The sequence below is a fragment of the Wyeomyia smithii genome, chromosome 1, assembly GCF_029784165.1.
Source record: "Wyeomyia smithii strain HCP4-BCI-WySm-NY-G18 chromosome 1, ASM2978416v1, whole genome shotgun sequence".
NCBI lineage: Eukaryota > Metazoa > Arthropoda > Insecta > Diptera > Culicidae > Wyeomyia > Wyeomyia smithii.
The window spans coordinates 136,723,516-136,741,690 of record NC_073694.1 but is presented as its reverse complement, the minus strand read 5'-3'; the positions used below and the strand labels follow the sequence as shown (position 1 = coordinate 136,741,690).

General features: G+C 38.3%; 1 protein-coding gene across 1 annotated transcript in view; it reads right to left on the bottom strand.

Annotated features, from left to right (window-relative positions):
• Positions 1-17,103, bottom strand: part of LOC129718766 (uncharacterized) — an 88,651-nt gene extending 71,548 nt beyond the window's left edge. Inside the window, exon 1 of the mRNA XM_055669816.1 lies at positions 16,986-17,103. Coding sequence (XP_055525791.1) covers positions 16,986-17,013 — 28 coding nt within the window. The 5' untranslated portion in view covers positions 17,014-17,103. The remainder of the gene's footprint in view (positions 1-16,985) is intronic.
• Positions 17,104-18,175: the final 1,072 nt, after the last annotated feature.

The window sequence follows — 18,175 nt, the reverse complement described above, 5'->3', positions numbered from 1 at the left end:
TACAATTTTGTTTTCAACTATTCTATATTACAGAATGTATTCATTTGTACGTGGCTAACCAGTGATGTTCTATTTGAGCAGTTTTGGTCTGAGGTGTCTGCGTAAACATAGAGATGCCGAGTCTTCGTTTTAGTGTCTCCAGCCGGGTGTATCATTCTCTTTCAGTTTGTGACAGAAATTGTATTCTAGCAAATAGATAAAAGAAATCAAATTTTAATGCCAGCATTTTTTATAAACCCGTATAGCTGTGTCGTGTACTGGAGATCACCGCTTCCCAGAATGTCTCTAACGGGTACGTTCGGTTGTTTTCCTCGGGCCCGAAGGGAATCTATAAGCTCAGACCTAACACCACAGTATTCGGTACACGACCAAACAACATGCTCGATGTCATGGTAGCCATCGCCACAAACGCAGTGATTACTGTCTACAAGCCCTATACGAAAGAGATGCGTGTTTAACGTATAGTGATTGGACATAAGTCTGGACATCACGCGAATGAAGTCTCGACCTACATCCAACCCCTTTAACCATGCTTTCGTCGATACCTTAGGAAAAATGGAATGTAGCCACCGTCCCAGTTCATCTAAGTTCCATGATGATTGCCAACTGTTGAGTGTTCTCTGACGCAAAATGCTATAAAATTCATCATAAGCAATTGGTCTTACATAAATATCGCCATCAATAGCACCCACCTTAGCTAAAGCGTCAGCCTTTTCATTGCCCGGAATGGAACAATGAGAAGGGACCCACGCTAAGGTAACCCGGTAATTTTTATCTGTTAAAGCACTTAAAAACCGCCGTATTTTCCCCAGGAAATGCGGGGTGTGCTTCACAGTCTTCATCGATCGCAGAGCCTCAATGGCACTGAGACTGTCTGTGAAGATGAAGTAGTGGTCTATGGGCAGGGTTTCGATGATCCCAAGAGAGTACTGAATGGCAGCTAGTTCTGCGACGTACACGGAAGCAGGAGCATCGAGTTTGTAGGAGGCGGTAAAATTTTCGTGGAAAACACCGAAGCCAGTGGACTCATCTAGATTAGATCCGTCAGTGTAAAACCTTTTATCATAACTAACATGTTTAAACTTATTGGAAAAAAATTTAGGGATCTCTTGGGGTCGCAATTGATCCGGGATACCAGAAATGTCTTGTTTCATGGTGGTGTCGAAGAATATAGCATTATTAGGAGTATCTAAAAGTGCGACATTGGAGGAATCGTATGAAGAAGGATTAATATCTTGAGCCATATAGTCAAAATATAAAGTCATAAATCTGGATTGAGATTGAAGGTCGACCAACCTCTCGAAATTTTCAATTACTAATGGGTTCATAACTGTGCATCGAATTAGCAACCGGTAAGAGAGATTCCAAAAACGATGTTTCAATGGAAGAATACCCGCTAGCACTTCAAGACTCATCGTATGGGTCGACTGCATGCAACCTAAGGCAATACGCAAACAACGATACTGTATTCGTTCCAGTTTGATCAAATGTGTGTTTGCTGCGGAGCGGAAGCAGAAACACCCGTACTCAATTACAGACAATATCGTTTTTTGGTATAACCTTAGAAGGTCTCCTGGGTGGGCTCCCCACCAGGTTCCGGTAATCGTACGAAGAAAATTAATCCTCTGTTGGCATTTTTGTGTCAGATACCTAATATGACAAGCCCAGGTGCGTTTAGAGTCGAGCCAGACCCCGAGATATTTAGCGACTCAAACTTGAGAGATCGTTTTACCCGTTAGTAGGAGCTGCAGCTGAGCTGGATTATGCTTCCTAGAAAAAACGACCAGCTCAGTTTTCTCCGGAGAGAACTCGATACCCAGCTTAAGAGCCCATTCAGACAAATTGTCTAAGGTATCTTGCAATGGTCCTTGCAGATCGCTAGCCTCGCTACCAATAATGGATACAACGCTATCGTCTGCAAGTTGCCTTAGCGTGCATGAATTTGCAAGACATTCATCGATGTCATTGACGTAAAAATTATATAAGAGAGGACTCAAACATGAACCCTGGGGAAGACCCATGTAACTAATTCGGGAAGTTGTCGAATCGCCATGTGAGAAATACATATGCTTTTCTGACAACAAATTGAGCAAAAAGTTATTCAAATTTGGTGAAAGTCCCTGCGAATGAAGTTTCGCGCTTAAAACTTCTACAGAGACAGAGTCGAAAGCCCCCTTACTATCCATGAACGCAGAAGCCATTTGCTGTTTTCGAGCAAAGGCTAGTTGAATTTCAGTAGAAAGCAACGCTAGGCAATCGTTCGTCCCTTTGCCCCGGCGAAAGCCAAATTGAGTATCTGAAAGTAACCCGTTTGTTTCGACCCATTTGTCTAACCGTAAGAGGATCATTTTCTCCATTAATTTCCGGAGGCAAGAGAGCATCGCAATCGGCCTATATGAATTGTGATCAGAGACAGGTTTCCCGGGTTTCCGAATGGCAATGACTTTTACCTCCCTCCAGACATGCGGAACAATATTTAGCTCAAGAAACTTGTTGAACAAATTCAACAAGCGTCTTTTTGCAGAGTCGGGTAGATTCTTCAACAGGTTGAATTTTATTCTATCTAACCCTGGAGCCTTATTGTTGCACGACAGGAGAGCCATTGAAAATTCCAACATCGAAAATGGAGGCTCTTCCGTAGTTACTAATAACGCGTCGCGAAAGGTTTTCTGTTCCGGTACAGAGTCCGGACAGACCTTTTTGGCAAAATCGAGTATCCAGCGATCTGAATACTCCTCGCTTTCATTCGAAACGTCAAAGTTCCGCATGCGCCTGGCGGTATCCCAAAGAGTGCTCATCGCTGTTTCCCTCGACAACGCGTTTACGAACCGCCGCCAGTACCCGCGTTTTTACGCCTTTACTAAGCTCTTCATCTGCCTGCTCAGTGCCTCGTACTTTCGAAGCAGGTTGACAGTGCCGTACTCCCGGTAGTCCTTATACGCCGCGGACCTTCGCACGTACAGCTCAGAGCACTCTTTGTCCCACCATTTGTTGGGAGGGCGCTGTCTAATCGTTACCCCGGGTATCGGTTTCGTCTGAGCTTGAGTCGCGGCGTCGATTATCAAGCCAGCTAAGAACGCGTATTCTTCCTCCGGAGGAAGTTCCTCGTGAGTCTCGATAGATTGCGCTATAATAGACTCATAACACTTCCAATCAATATTACGTGTAAGGTCGTAGGAAATATTGATTGGGTTCGGGGGAGTTGAACCATTAGCAATTGATATAACGATTGGAAGATGATCACTACCGTGGGGATCGTTGATTACTTTCCACTGGCAATCTAACGCTAGTGATGTCGAGCAGAGGGATAGGTCAAGCACGCTTTCACGTGCTGGAGAATTAGGTATGCGTGTCGCTTCCCCAGTATTCAAAACTGTCATATTAAAGTCGTCGATCAAGTTACAGATTAAAGAAGATCGGTTGTCGTCGCACAGCGACCCCCATAGCGAACAGTGAGAGTTAAAATCTCCCAGAACCAAAAAAGGTGCGGGAAGCAATTCTGATTTATCAAGGAGTTGCTTCTGTTCAAACCGCGCGGATGGGGGAATATATAACGAAACAAGGCAAAGGTCTTTTCCTTTCATATTCGTTTGAATGGCAACAACTTCAATATTCGAGATCGAGGGGAGGTCGATTCTGAAAAAAGAATAGCACTTTTCGATCCCTAAAAGTACCCCTCCACCGTGTGAGTCTCGATCTCGACGAATGATGTTGAAATCGTGGAAATTAAGTTGGTCATTTGAATTGAGAAAAGTTTCACAGAGCGCGAACGCATCACAATTGTATGTGTTTATCAAATGTGAAAATAAATCGAATTAGGGGATGATACTTCTGCAGTTCCACTGTAACACAGTGACAAAATTCCTAACCTCTCTCGACGTATTAGTCATCGAAAGATACGATAGCTGAAATGAGGGGCCAAGTTGCTGTGAGTTGCTTCAAATAGGTTTTCACTGTAGGGAGAAGCGCAAGAAGAATGTTTTGAAGGGGATCTGGTATGTTGAATGTTTTAAATATCCAGTCCACAATATCAGAGAATTTTATGAACCCTGTTTCTTTTATGTCTTCTGATCGAGAAATTCCCTCTGGATCCCTCTGGCAAGGCATAAGAACACCCTTCGACGGGATCGTCAGATGTACCCTCATCGGTTGGCAAAAAGGAAAAGATGTTTCCTGTCGAGGGTGGCTCAGCCCTCTTAAGCATTTCTGCAAAAGAGCGCTTTGATCGTTCCTTCAGGGAACGCTCAATTTTTTCCTCGCGCTGTTTGTACGCGGGACACGCCGAAAGGTCATGCCGAGTTCCCTCGCAGTAAAGACACTTTTCAGTATCCTCACTGCAAGCGGTCTAAGCATGATTGCCTCCGCACTTGCTGCAGCGTGCCTTGTTGCAGCAGTAGGTGGCTGTATGACCTAACTGCTTGCAGTTTTGGCAATGCATGACCCGCGGTACAAACAGGCGTACAGGCAGACGAACCCTGTCCAAAGAGATGTAGTTCGGCAGTGCGGATCCGGCGAATGTTACACGGAAGGAATCCGAAGGGAGGAATTTCTTCTTCCCTTCTTCGATGGATACTGAATGTAATTGCTTGACATCCAGTATCTTTACATCTTGAATCAGGGGGCTCTTGAAGCAGCCAACCCCGTGACGCAAAATGTCATCGACCGTGAGGCTTCCTTCGGTAACCACACCGTCGATCTCCACGTCCTTGGCAGGGATGTACACGCGGTACTCCCTTGTAAAGAGCTCGTAGCTAGCAATTTCGTTTGCTTGCTTCAAGCTACTCACGACAATTCGCAGTTTGTTCGGCCTCACCTTCGTAATCTCGGTTACGGCCGAAAACTGTTTTGCCAGGTCCTTGCCTATTTGTATAATGTTAAGAGGCTTCTTTATGGGCCTAAAGTAAACTACGAACGGACCTTTCGAAGTTCTGGGTAAGCTTTCACCCGTGTTGCCGGTACCCTTAGTACGGGGCTAGGTAGCGGGGAAGGTAGAGGGGAATTGATGGGGGAGATCTCAATCTCTTCCCCATTTGTTTCCACATCCAGGAAAAGTTGCACCTGCATGTCGTCCATTTTGCGGGAGCGTTACGCTCTACCGCACACAAACGATAAATATTCGAATGTGTGGGGGTGGGGGGATCAAGTAGTTGATATTAAATTTTAAAAACAATTTTTCAAACTACAATGGATCAAAATAAAAAAAAGACAGTAATACTAATACTAATAACAATAGTAATAATAGTAATAATAATAATAATAATTATAACAATAATAATAATAATAATAATAACAATAATAATAATAATAATGATTATAATAATAACAAAAATAATAATAATATTAATAATAATGATAAAAATTCTAAAGTGAATACTTCACCGAACGTCTAAGTCACGACCTCACGGCTGATAGTTGGATTAATCGAGTGTCTCCGCAGAACAAACAATGACGATCCAGCTTCGTGTTGTGACACAGTGGCCGTATCTTACACTCGACCTTGTAGATGCCACTTGTAGTTGACTTCCACTCGCTCGATCGTATGATGGTCCGTGCTGCTAGCGGGGTACCAGCGGTGCGGGAGAATTATTCTTGCTGATATATCAGATCACTGGCGGGGTAGCCTGCCCCTACCAGTGTGCAGAAGATGTATCTGCCGATATATTGCAGGCTATTGTTATCGCACACAAGAACTAATCGAAAAAAAACACCCGTACGATAACTCGTGTATTGTTATTTTGCGAATCAAACGGAGATAAACAATTTGCGTCTAATCAAGACGAAAGCAAAACAACGAATGGTTTGCCTATTCGATGCGAAGTTATAAAATGCTACTGATTACAATTGATTGATTTCTTTGGGAATTGACATAGTAATTCTATCGTGTAAGAAGTAAAAGTCGAGATTGCATTATAAGCTTTTCGCATTCTTATATATTTTTAATATACGTTTGTTGGGCAACTCAGGAGCTATCATTTGACGTATTCAAAAAAATGCTAGAAATTGCTAGTATCATGTTGCTTTCAGTAGAGTACATCGATTTTACTGCAATTTGCTATGCTTATTGTACCATTAAATTTTTTATATTGCTGGCTACACAAGGCTGTGTGACCTGAGCGATGTCACTTTTAGGCTTGGGTTAATCCTCAGATCGATAACATAGTAAGCGCGTAAAGCATCGCGAAACGATTCGCTTTGCCGTGCTTGTAAAACTCTACTTAGCGCTGTATTTTGAGCTTTGGTAAGGCGAATCGCTCTCAATTGGCTTCAGACTACTCCCCAAGAATTCTCTCCAGGATAAAAAGCTCTGATCTGAATAATTTATCGACGGTAGCATATCTCTCAATAACATGCGAAGAGTTTTAGTTGAGGTCAATAAAAACATAGGAGAATAGTAAGCTTGGAGAAAAATAATTAGGCTAAGAATGAACCCTCTAACACCAACACGTAGCAGGTATCTTTACAATGAATAACACTACAAACGTAAAAAACGTGCGAAACGTTCGGAAAATGCTGCAAAAATCAATGTACTAGTCGCTGAATCCATGCAACTAACCTCAGAAGATTATTTTAAAGTTACTTGAAAAGAATTTCGCATGTATAAATTAAGAAAATTTGAGATGCCGAAATTCGAACAACTGGCTTGTTATTGGATAATGGTCAAAACATGTTATGAAAACATGAAATTTTTTGTTACGTAGGGAAGGGGGGGGAGGGGGTGGTTAGTAGAGATAGTTACGTAACTGTGATGTTTGCTCGAAATTGAAAATTTCGGAGGGTGGTCAAGCTGATCAGTGTTACGTACTTTTAGGGGGGGGGGAGTCATATCGAACGTTACATAAGGGGGAGGGGGTATGAAATCAAGATTTTTAGCGTTACGTAATTTGTGTACGACGCCTAAAATCTGTCCACGTGGTATGTGCATGGCCCCTAAGTATGTTTTTACTTCATGAACTAATTACATTTCAGGGTGATCAGCGTTACGTACTTTTAGGGGGGGGAGTCATGTCGAACGTTACCTATCGTTACATAGGGGGGAGGGGGTTTGAAATCTAGATTTTTAGCGTTACGTAATTTGTGTACGATGCCTAAAATCTGTCCACGTGGTATGTGCATGGCCCCTAAGTATGTTTTCACTTCATGAACTAATTACATTTCAGGGTGATCAGCGTTACGTACTTTTAGGGGGGGGGAGTCATGTCGAACGTTACCTATCGTTACATAGGGGGGAGGGGGTTTGAAATCTAGATTTTTAGGCAGGCAGTGTGTGGTTGGTCGGGGCGTGCTGCGAACAAGGCACAATAATGAAGGGTGATCGACTTTGTCTTAGGGGAAACTACTTCCCCAGTAGTTTAATTGGCCGAAACACCATGCCGGAGACATCTGAGATTGCGGATTCATGTACCGTCTGGACGAGGGAATTTTTTTCTAAGTCTAAATAACATGCTAAGTCCTTCTTCTTTTTTTGCATCCTCGAAAAAAAAGGAGATTTTGGACTCGAAATTTTTTAATTTTGGACTCGAAATTTTTTAATTTTGGACTCGAAATTTTTGAGTGAATGACGAGTAGAGTAACGGGGGTATTTGGCCAGCTTTAGGAAGTGATTGCGCAACTTTTTTGAAAAAAAAAACAGGATTTTTCAACCTAAATTCAACATAATTACCTGTAAATTTGTAAATGTAAATTTAAATTTGTAAAAGTTTTAAGCGCGCAACGGCCGAGTGGTAAACAGAGCGCTGTGAAAACTTGGCATGGTTAAAATACCTTCGCTTTAGATAGAGACAAACATATTTCGGCCGATAAACTACGATTTTAACTTTTTTCAACTTGTTAGAGTATATTAGAGTATACAAACCGTTTTTATGGTTTCTATTGATGTTATTACAACAACGAATTGTTTCTAAAGCCCTATTTAGAGTTTCAAACGTAGTGGAAATCTCATACAAAATGTTTATTTTTCACGCGCGTGAAAAATGCAACTTGCATGAATTTCACTTCGCTTGGAACTATAAACAAATTCGATCCAGCGAAATCGGAAGTTGTGGATTCATCTTTTTCACTTGGGCTTATTTTTAATTTTACCCATGCACACACTCGTGAAAAACGAAGCGAAAACTTGACTTTCCAGCGCGCTAATATTCTGTCAGTTCCGACTAATTTTCACTTCGCTCGAAGTGTAAACTCGTGAATTTCGCTTCGCTTAAACTGTAAACTACAAGCTGGTGAAGCACCTGCGTATTCCACAACCACTTGTCAAATTTTTAACTTCGCTTGGAACTGTAAATTATGCTTAAAGCTTATATATTTGTTACAATAACTTTCGGAAGTTGCCTTGAATATTACCACTTCCTCTTGACTTTGTTGACTCAGGCATGACTTCGAATATGTATGAACTAATCCCACAAACATGCTGTCAGTTTTTTGCCGAAAACTGTAGTGTAGTATGATGCTTAGGTATGTTATTTCAATGTTGCATACATAGTTATCTAAAATATTCATAAAATTTATCAGATTTTTTTCATGACACCGTGATTTACGACTCAGTTCAAAACACAGATAAACTTTTTTTTCAGCTATCATTTTTTTAAATATTATTTTCATGTAAGTAATAAGTAAGTAATAAAATTTCAGTAGATCCGCTTTTTTCCGAAATAGTTTCTGCTTCTACAATGACTTTTCACCCGTCAACAGTCAAGTTCATTAAAGGCAGACAATGTGTGCAGCTGGAAACGCGAAAAATAAGCGAACTGGAAACATGATACAGACTTGAAAAAATATACAGCATCCAGACAGGACTTAAACCCGCAATCTGGCGGGACTTGAATTCGTAAACTCTTTGTCTCCGGCACGGTGGCCTGGGTGCGGTATATTTCTCCAAGTCTGTATCATGTTATCAGTTTGCTTATGTTTCGTTTTTCAGCTGTAAACATTGTTTGCCTTTAAAGAAATACACTGTTTTCGTATATTTTTGATAAGAAAAGGACAAGTGTTAGAAAATTGATAGTACGCTCATTTAATAGAAAAACAGCAACATCGATAATAAATAACATATATTTTTCACATACTGTAGTCGATTGATTGATAGACATATAAACCTATTGAAACATTCATCCACATTTGATAGTTCACTTCGTATGTTGCATCATTTGCAGTCACACGACATTGTAGGCTAGTATGGCTGTAGGGCGTGTAATTATCGAAAGAGTGGATCAAGCAAACGACCTTGGTGTTTCGCTCGATGCCAAGCTCAACTTTAATCTAAACCGCTAATCTATCATTTCTGAGGCAACTCGACAACTCGGCTTAATTGCTAAAATAGGACGTGATTTTAATGATCCATACTGTTTAAAGGCTTTATACTGTTCACTTTTGAGAGCAATATTGGAAAATGCGTTTTTGATTTGGTCTCCTAGGATTTGGACTAGGATCCTGAGGATTGAACGAGTACAAAAAAGATTTATCCGCTTAGCATTGAAAAATCTTCCCTGGCGTAATCCAGCTAACCTACCACCGTATTCCGAGCGGTGTCGCCTTATTGGCCTTGACACCCTTGAACGACGTAGGAGAATCCAGCAAGCCGGATTTGTGGCCAAGTTATTGAATGACGAAATTGACTCACCGAGAACCCTATCTTTGCTGAATTTTTGCGCTCCGCAACGCTCACTAAGGTCTGCTGGATTGCTACAACCCAGAGTGTATCGCTTAATGTTCGGTTACAATGAAACTGTCACTGCATGTGTTCGAGCATTCACTTCAGTTGAAGAGATCTTCGAATTCGGCGAACCGTCGAACAAATTCCTCCGACAACTGACAATGTCTAATATTTTTTAATTGACCATATAGAATATAATTAGGACCTATGTAAGATTTATATGCAGACTCGGGTCAACCCAATGTAATATTTGTTGAATTTATTGTTAGTTCGTAGTGTTTGTAGTTTTATTATTGACAAATTGTAGAAATCTAATGTATATTCTTAACAAACTATGATGGGGTTTTTATGCCTCCATGAGAATGGCCTCAAAAGGCTTTTCCCCACCCACTAACTTTCATGGAGACCAATATGGTCAGATGAAAATAGATAATAATAATAATTATAATTTAATAGAGAGGTATGCTTCTAAAAAGGAGCTTATGTCAATAATTATTATTTGAAAAATAGTAATGCAATATAAAAGAATCTAATTTTTCAATATAATCTATCATTATTTTGCTGATAATGATTTGAGTAACAAGTCGTTTCTAGTTTTAATCATTTAAACTAAAATGCTTGCTTAAAATGTGCGTCAATATACTTCGGATTTGAAAAAAAAACATCTGTCAACTATCTACTATTTAAAAAAAAACTACAGAAATCCTGTAACTCGACAATTTGATATCGGACTTTGATAACTCCTGTTCGATCGAATGAGTTTTTTAGGAGTCTATCCGTTCTGATGTCGAACATTATTTCTGATAAACAAGATATTAAGAACTGATGTTTTATGTTGGTGTTGATGTTAATATTTAATCTACTTTTACCTCCAAACAATGTTAATGCAACACTCCTAAACCAGGCGGATCTCGGAGGTGATCAACATACTTTCTGGTATTACTTGCAATCCTAAAAACGATAAAAATAGATTAGTTTTCTTCCGTTTTAAAATTATAAAAAATCGTTCACTTGTATGATGTTGAGTTTCTCACCATCCAACTTTTTTCAGAGTTTGTGCTTGTGGATTTTCAGTTATTATAAGATGTGATGCAAAGAACTGTAAAACTGAACTGAAGGTCGAGTTCCGAATCGGAATGTAGCACCAAGGCTTTGCTTTTTTATTGTAGCAGTATTGTACACAGTAATACCGCAGACAGACGTCCAAGCTGAGTTCCAAACTTGTGTAAAGTATTTTGTAGTAGCAATTCGTAACCAGATAGCGCTACCAGTGTCGCCAGGCTTGTACATCAGCCAAAAAAAAGTATTGTAGCGATAAGGTATCATCAATATACAAGTGATTTATAACGCAATTCTTTTTGAAAATTTACACGGAATTTTTCATCAATGTTGTTTTTGCTTGAACGTCTGTCTGTGGTAATACTATCTATACTATACCACAGTTATTATTAGAACATGTTTCAAAATATTTAAAACTGTTTCGATTGGCGAAAGTTTCAAACTTGAAATATAGCCGCAATGAACGGAGCATTGGCAGTTAGAAAATGTATTTTCAATGATAAAGCAACTAATACATTACACACATGATCACTAGCTTTTTTATATTCTACAGTTATTAAAAGAACTATATAGATATATTCGAACTAAACAGCGTTCGAAAAATTCATTGATGTCTTTTTCACATATTCACTATTATTCGATTTCTACTTTATCTTCTAAATATATCGAAAGATAAAGTGATATGAGAAACCATTAAGAACAAATAAAAAATATAAAAAATATTTTTCAAGCTTCGAAGAAAAATGATTTGTTGGAAATTGTTTAGCTAATTGTTTTGACACCTGTATTTTGTTTGGAACAATAAGTAATTCGAATTACATTTACCATCACGAAATTCCTTACATAGGAGTGCATGTTTTGAATATCAATGGTTCTTCAATTTGTTAAACGCGGATAATATCGCAACGACGAGTGACACTCGTGACAGTTGTATTGACACAAACAGCAACAAAAAGTCCACCTCTATACGATCATCGTAAATTCTTGTTATTGGTCTATTGACTGTGCCCTGACTTCTGAGCCCTGTTGTCCAGCTCCAGAGAGTCTGCGCCAAAGAAGATGTAAAAGCTGCAGCCTGCGCCAGCATCGTTCAGGCTGGAATCGTTTGCTATGCAAACCAAAGAAAGCGAAGTAATAAGTGAGAAGCTGACCCAGATTTGGGTCATTGTGGTCCAGTGCAAACAAGGAATCAGCCGCGTGCATGTTTGCGCAACAAACAGAACCACTTACTGAAGCACCTTTTTGCTTCTTGCATGAGTCAACGTTTGCCTCCCCTCGTAATGGGGATCAGATAACATTTCCTTGTTCGCGAAACCGTAGGTACTGAAGAACTTTCTCAATCTCCTCGGCTACTTTAACACATGGCTTTTGTATCTGTGAGTTCAGCATGAGCACGTGGCTCATAGCATCCTGCAAGCTAAGCTGTTTCGGAAATCGGAAACCATTGTGTTGCTGAATGTTGAACAACGATGACGCCGCTTTTGCGTATTTACTGTAGGTGTATTACGCTTTCGTTACTGCTTGACCCGCTACGAAACCTGCAATATAAGTTGAATCACTCACTTTTTCGAGTTTGAAGCAGGAGTATCTGACCGGGATACTCCAGCGCGCTTTGTGCGATGTTATTCTACACCACCATTCCAAGAGATGCACGTCCGTCTGCAGCAAGTTGTTGTGCGCAGCGTACGTTGAAAGTAGGCTAACCGTTACTCCGGTGACGTGAGCAACATATGGAATGATCAATCGGTTTCGACCATCGGCCAGCCAGGACATGACACGTAATAAATGACACACTGTGGCTAAGCCACGTTCAGTATTTATCACAGCTACATTTTGTGCGACTTTTCTATCTAGCCACTTCACCATTAGCACGTGTCTGATTAGTTCTGATCATTTTAGAAATTCCTATCTGTATTCGTTATGTTAATGACAATTGCACGTTTTTAGTGATTGGTTTTATACGCTACTATTCAGTAATGATAACAAAATAATTAGTTCCATCTCACTATGCAATTGATATTAAAGTAGGTTAGGGTTAGGTTTTACATCAATTCGTCTAGGATCTTTATGCGTAACAAAAATTTAGTTTTATATTATTTCTTTGTAATTAATATTAAATTTCCCCTTATTTGTTTCCCATTTTGTTTTGGCATATTTGTAGGTATACAGAAACTTCAGATCACTTGCTCCTTGTTCTTTGGTGAACTTTTTTTTTCTTTTAATAGGGGGGGGGGGTCTGTTTTGTGATGAATTAATTATTTACTAATATTTATTCAGAATTTTTATGGTGTGTTCTGCCACAAACGGTGACATATCGACACTATTACATATATTTTAAGCTTTATTTCATTAAAAATTTTAATTGCTTCCGCAGTTAAGTGAATATAATTGTAGGAAAAAAAAGCAGGACACCCGAAACAATGTTCAATTCTAAGAGATGGCGCTGTTGTGAAAGTGGTAGTAAAATCGAAATTTCTACGTGCATTTTGCTTAATGACTGAAAAAACTGCTATTAGTTACCCTGTTTTCATATAATTCTAACTTTCTAGTAGTTACTTTTACCATATGCAATCTATTTTTATCAAAAACTTGATTTTCTTATACAGCTCCATTGACTCAATATAGTAGTACAGCAAAATTAAGTTTTTTGATAAAAATTAGATTGAATATAGTAAAAGTAAGTACTAGAAAGTTAGAATAATATAAAAACAGAGTAACTAATAGCAGTTTTTTCGGTCATTAAGCAAAATGCTCGTTTAAATTTCGATTTTACTACCACTACCACAACATCGCCATCTCTTAGAGTTGAACATTGTTTCGGGTGTCCCATTGTAAACCTACTCGTTAAGCGAAAAAAAAGGAGTTTAAAATTAAACCTTAATCTAATCTTACACCTATCTTACTGACTATAAAGTGAGCTAATCGTTGTAATTGAGGATTGCAACGATTTTTGTCGGAAGTTATTGATAATTTGGTTTGACATATTTTCTAATGTTTCCACATTAGTAAGCCTGTGTAGTTCATACGTGCTAAACCAGCGAGGACGCTTCAATATCATTTTCAGAAGTTTGTTCTGATTCCTTTGAAAAATATTCTTTCTGGTTATACAACAACTTGTCCAGATGAAGACTGCATATAACATTGCTGGTATAAAAATTTGTTTGTAAGTTAACAGTTTATTCTTGAGACAAAGTCTAAAATTTCTGTTGATAAGAGGATACAAACTTTTTATATATTTATTGCACTTCGTTTGGATATTCTCAATGTGCTCCTTGAAGGTAAGATTTTAATAATGAATTAGTCCTAAATATTCAACTTGGTCAGATCAATTTAAGATTGCACCGTTCATCTTAACAACACGATTATTGGTGGGTTTGAGAAAAGAAACTCTTGGTTTATAAGGAAAAATAATTAATTGTGTTTTTGATGCATTAGGAGAAATCTTTCATTTCTGCAAATATGAAGAAAATATATCTAAACTTTTTTACAGCCTACTGCATATGACACGAAGGCTTTTCCCTTTTAAGGAAATGCTTGTATCGTCACAAAACAGAGATTTCTCACATCCTGGTGGTAAATCAGGAAGATCAGAAGTAAAAATATTATATAAGACTGGGCCCAAGATACTTCCCTGAGGAACACCAGCTCTAACAGGCAATCTATCAGATTTACTATTCAAATAGTTAATCTGAAGAGGGCGGTCAGTCAAGTAACTTTGTATCATTTTTGTGATGTAAAGAGGAAAACGGAAATTGGACATTTTAGCTATCAAACCTTTATGCCAAACACTGTCGAACAAAATTTGAAAAAATCGTTCAGGTGAATAGAAAATGTGAACGGAATACCTCTACTGCTCGCTCTTAGAACAAGTGAAAAGAAGAACATACAGGCCCAGATTTAAGGAGGGAGGGCTAAGGGGGCAAATGTCCCGGGCCTTCCGTCATGAGGCCCCCCCTAGTTCTGGGCCAGACGTTAAGACGAAGAGGAGACCTTTTTTTTGCTCGTCACCATTCCGCGAAACGTTAAAGTCAATGCTAAATTTAAAATGTTCTTACCTCTATATTTTTTGAGAAAAGAGGGACCCCCAGCACATAAAGTTGGCTCTGAGAACAACGTTACTCCTGATGGTCGACTGACACAGCCTAGCATATTTTACAAATAAATTTCCCTGGCAGATATTTTTGATCTGATATAAAAAGCATTGGCTAACTGAGATTAAATTGTTGAAAGACCTTTTCCAACATTGTGAATGAATTTATGTGGCACAAAATTCTAAATCACTCAACCCTCTCATGGTGATGAGACAAATCATAGCAGCTTTCGTTTGCAGTTTATTCAGTTGCAGTGTGCATTGACCGTTTAACTGCTACTTCGCGAATGCAGCATAAAGGATAAGCATAAGTAGACAGTCAGTTTCTTGGAATATGCAGTAGCAGTGCTTACACAGCATTGCAATACAACAAAGTAACAAAACATCTCCTGCAACAGAAACCAAAATGAGAAATTGTTTTGGCTTCGACTTCATTTATTGCCACATGCCGAACGTACGGAATAATCTCGGGAAAATGATTAATCAGCGGAACGCTTTCTCATTGAAATAGTGACTTCCTGTGTATCGCGATCTTGTATCCCAATTGGCCACACAAAGACGTAATCTTGTTTTTGAAAACGGTTATCTGTCTCGTGTGCTTCCCATATTGTCGACTCGGCTTATTTACTGTCCGCTCCGCTTATTTACCAAGTGGTGAATTCGCTAACTTTCTCCTTAATTATTTCAAGATTTCTCTTCGCCGAACAAATCTTTACTGACGACGACGCTGAACTATAGCCTAGCAAACCGGTCATTTCAGGTGTGGGTGGCCTTTCCTGGTCTCGTCCCACCAGTCAATGAATGCGGAGGGCAGTGGGCATCCGCTGCACGTTGACTTTACCGATGGGATGTTTCGTTGTCAAACAGAAATTAAAATTCGACTGCATGTAGATTTTGTTCTGGTTTAGTTTTCTGACACTCCAGAAGTTCATTAATGACGATTTTTTAAGGTGAAACGGGACGTGGTCGCGATCAACTCGAATTTTGCAATCTAATTTTTTCTTGATTTATGGTATGAAGACTACGTACATGAAACTTTGATCAATTGTTTTCACAACTGTTGCATGCCTGAAGTAGCAATTTGAGTGCTGTTTATTTAGTGGAAGCCGAATTTTTTACGATCAAAATACAGAAGTAAAAAGATTTCTAACCTCAAAATTGTATAGGAAAAGGCCCCAATCCCGTTTCACCTTAAGAATGTAAAGGAATTAACAAACCAGTCAATGTGAATGTATATTCGAATTGTTATAAAAAAAAGACAACTAACCACAAAATTGTCTTTATGGCTTTGAATCAAGAAAAGGTTCCGGAACCAGTGTGTACTTTTCCTCTTTTAGTTAATAGTCCCTAACAGGTAAGGAATTGCACCACATTTGCTGCGTGTGTATGGGTTTTGCTGCATAAAACCTGCCGAAGTAATTCTGTACCCCACTTATCATGAAATTAGAGCCCAGTAGACTTTTGTAGCTCAAATACGATTTCAAAAATGTTGAAATTAGAAATACTATCTTAACATTTAAAATAAAATTGGCTAGATACCTCCATCATGGACTTCAATTTTCTACAACAAAACATTAAAACTTTCGCGTATTTTTTTGAAAGGACTTAAGCGACAATAAGAGTTTTTTTCTTCTCTCGTGCCGTTTGGTAAACTACAGCGTCATTATGAAAATTTTTAACAATTTCCTACAACAAACCGAAAGGTTATAATATTGCCCAGCTTACTATGCAAAGAGTATCATGAAAAATGTATAAATAACTTAGTTTTTGATAAAATAGAAAGTAAACTGAAAGAATCTCTCAATGTTACTTAGCCTCTTTTGGGAAGTTACGCGACAACTTATTTTATATTCAAAACTAAATGTTTATTTCCATTGTATTTATTTTTTTTCGAAATTTAAGTTTTTCTGCAAAGTTTCATTTAAATACAAAAAATCGCCAAATTTAAGATCATCCGGGTTGAAAATCTCCTAAACATGTTGTATATTATTATTCAATTGGAATCAAAGTTGAATTGTCCAGGAACACCTTACGGTATTACCTGCGAAGAATGAATTAGAGCAAATAGTTTTATTCTTAGGTGTAGGTACACTGTACATACAAGTTTGAACGGTTTGTTCCAAATCATGTATATTTTCCAGCTGCAATAACTCACCTGAATGCGGAATTGCATAATAGTAAACTTACCATGTGTGTCAAATCTACCGTTACTCATTCAGTCTCAATTCATCACCATGAGGTTGACAACCAGTTTGTGATGGTAGTCCCCAAGATATTTCCCAAAACAGCCTAGTAAACCGAAACTCTCAATTTGACAGGTTGAAAGTGTGAATCACCAACAGATAATTTTGAAAGTTTTCATAGGTTGCACAAAACATGATGACGCTTGTATTGCTAGTAAAAAAATCTCTGCTCATTTCAGGAAAAACCACACTGCAGACTGGTTTTTATTTTGTAAGCTGGACACTTTCTATGATAATTTTGTTTACATTTGCAACATATACGCTAATATCAATTTTTTTCTCTAGAATATTTTCAACTGGATCAGTATTGCATGCGAAATTGTTACGCTAGACAAATAAGATTTTCCCGTCAAAACAAAAATTAAGCTTGCAAGATAGTGCCAACCGTCACGTGATACTAGCCGGTTACCAAGCCACGATCAGCTATACACTGGCAAGGTAGTGCAATGTCTACTGAACTGCAAAATACTCAGCTCAGCTTAATAGGAAAGTGTATCGTACCGTACGTTACAATGATGCTGACTCAGTTGTTTACAAAAAAGCTTACGTTTTCATCTTGAAGGTCGGTCGTAGAAAAGCTAAGCGAGTGCAAAAATGTGTCTCAATTTTTGTATCGATATGGATAAGTCACCGTTTGTGGAAAAATAATTATGAAACAGGTTACATATCTATGGTTTTATGTTTCATTATTAAGAAATATATGCGTATGTATGTTACATTACAAATCTACGCTACAATTGAAAACAAATTTTTCAAAATAAATTCGGTCAAAATAGACTTCACTGTCAAAGTCGATTTAACTGTATGTTGTATGTAAGTTACGCTGCAATCTGACATACTCTTAATATTTTTTTTTCTTTAAAATTTTCTCTTCTGCTTGTAACATATAAATTAATTTAATCTACGTTCTGAAGAGTCTTTCGCTTATAATAACTATTGCTTAAATTCGTCAAAAATAATTATGAAAAAAATGTTTATTCAAATAGGCTTTAGTTTGGCTATTTTTTTACAACGAAAGCTTTGAAACAATAAAAAAAAACTTTATAATAACTATGGTGGGACAGTTTCATATTTTAATAATCTTTGCAACAAATGTAATTCTGCATAAATAGCTTGAGTTTCTTTGTTTTAGTA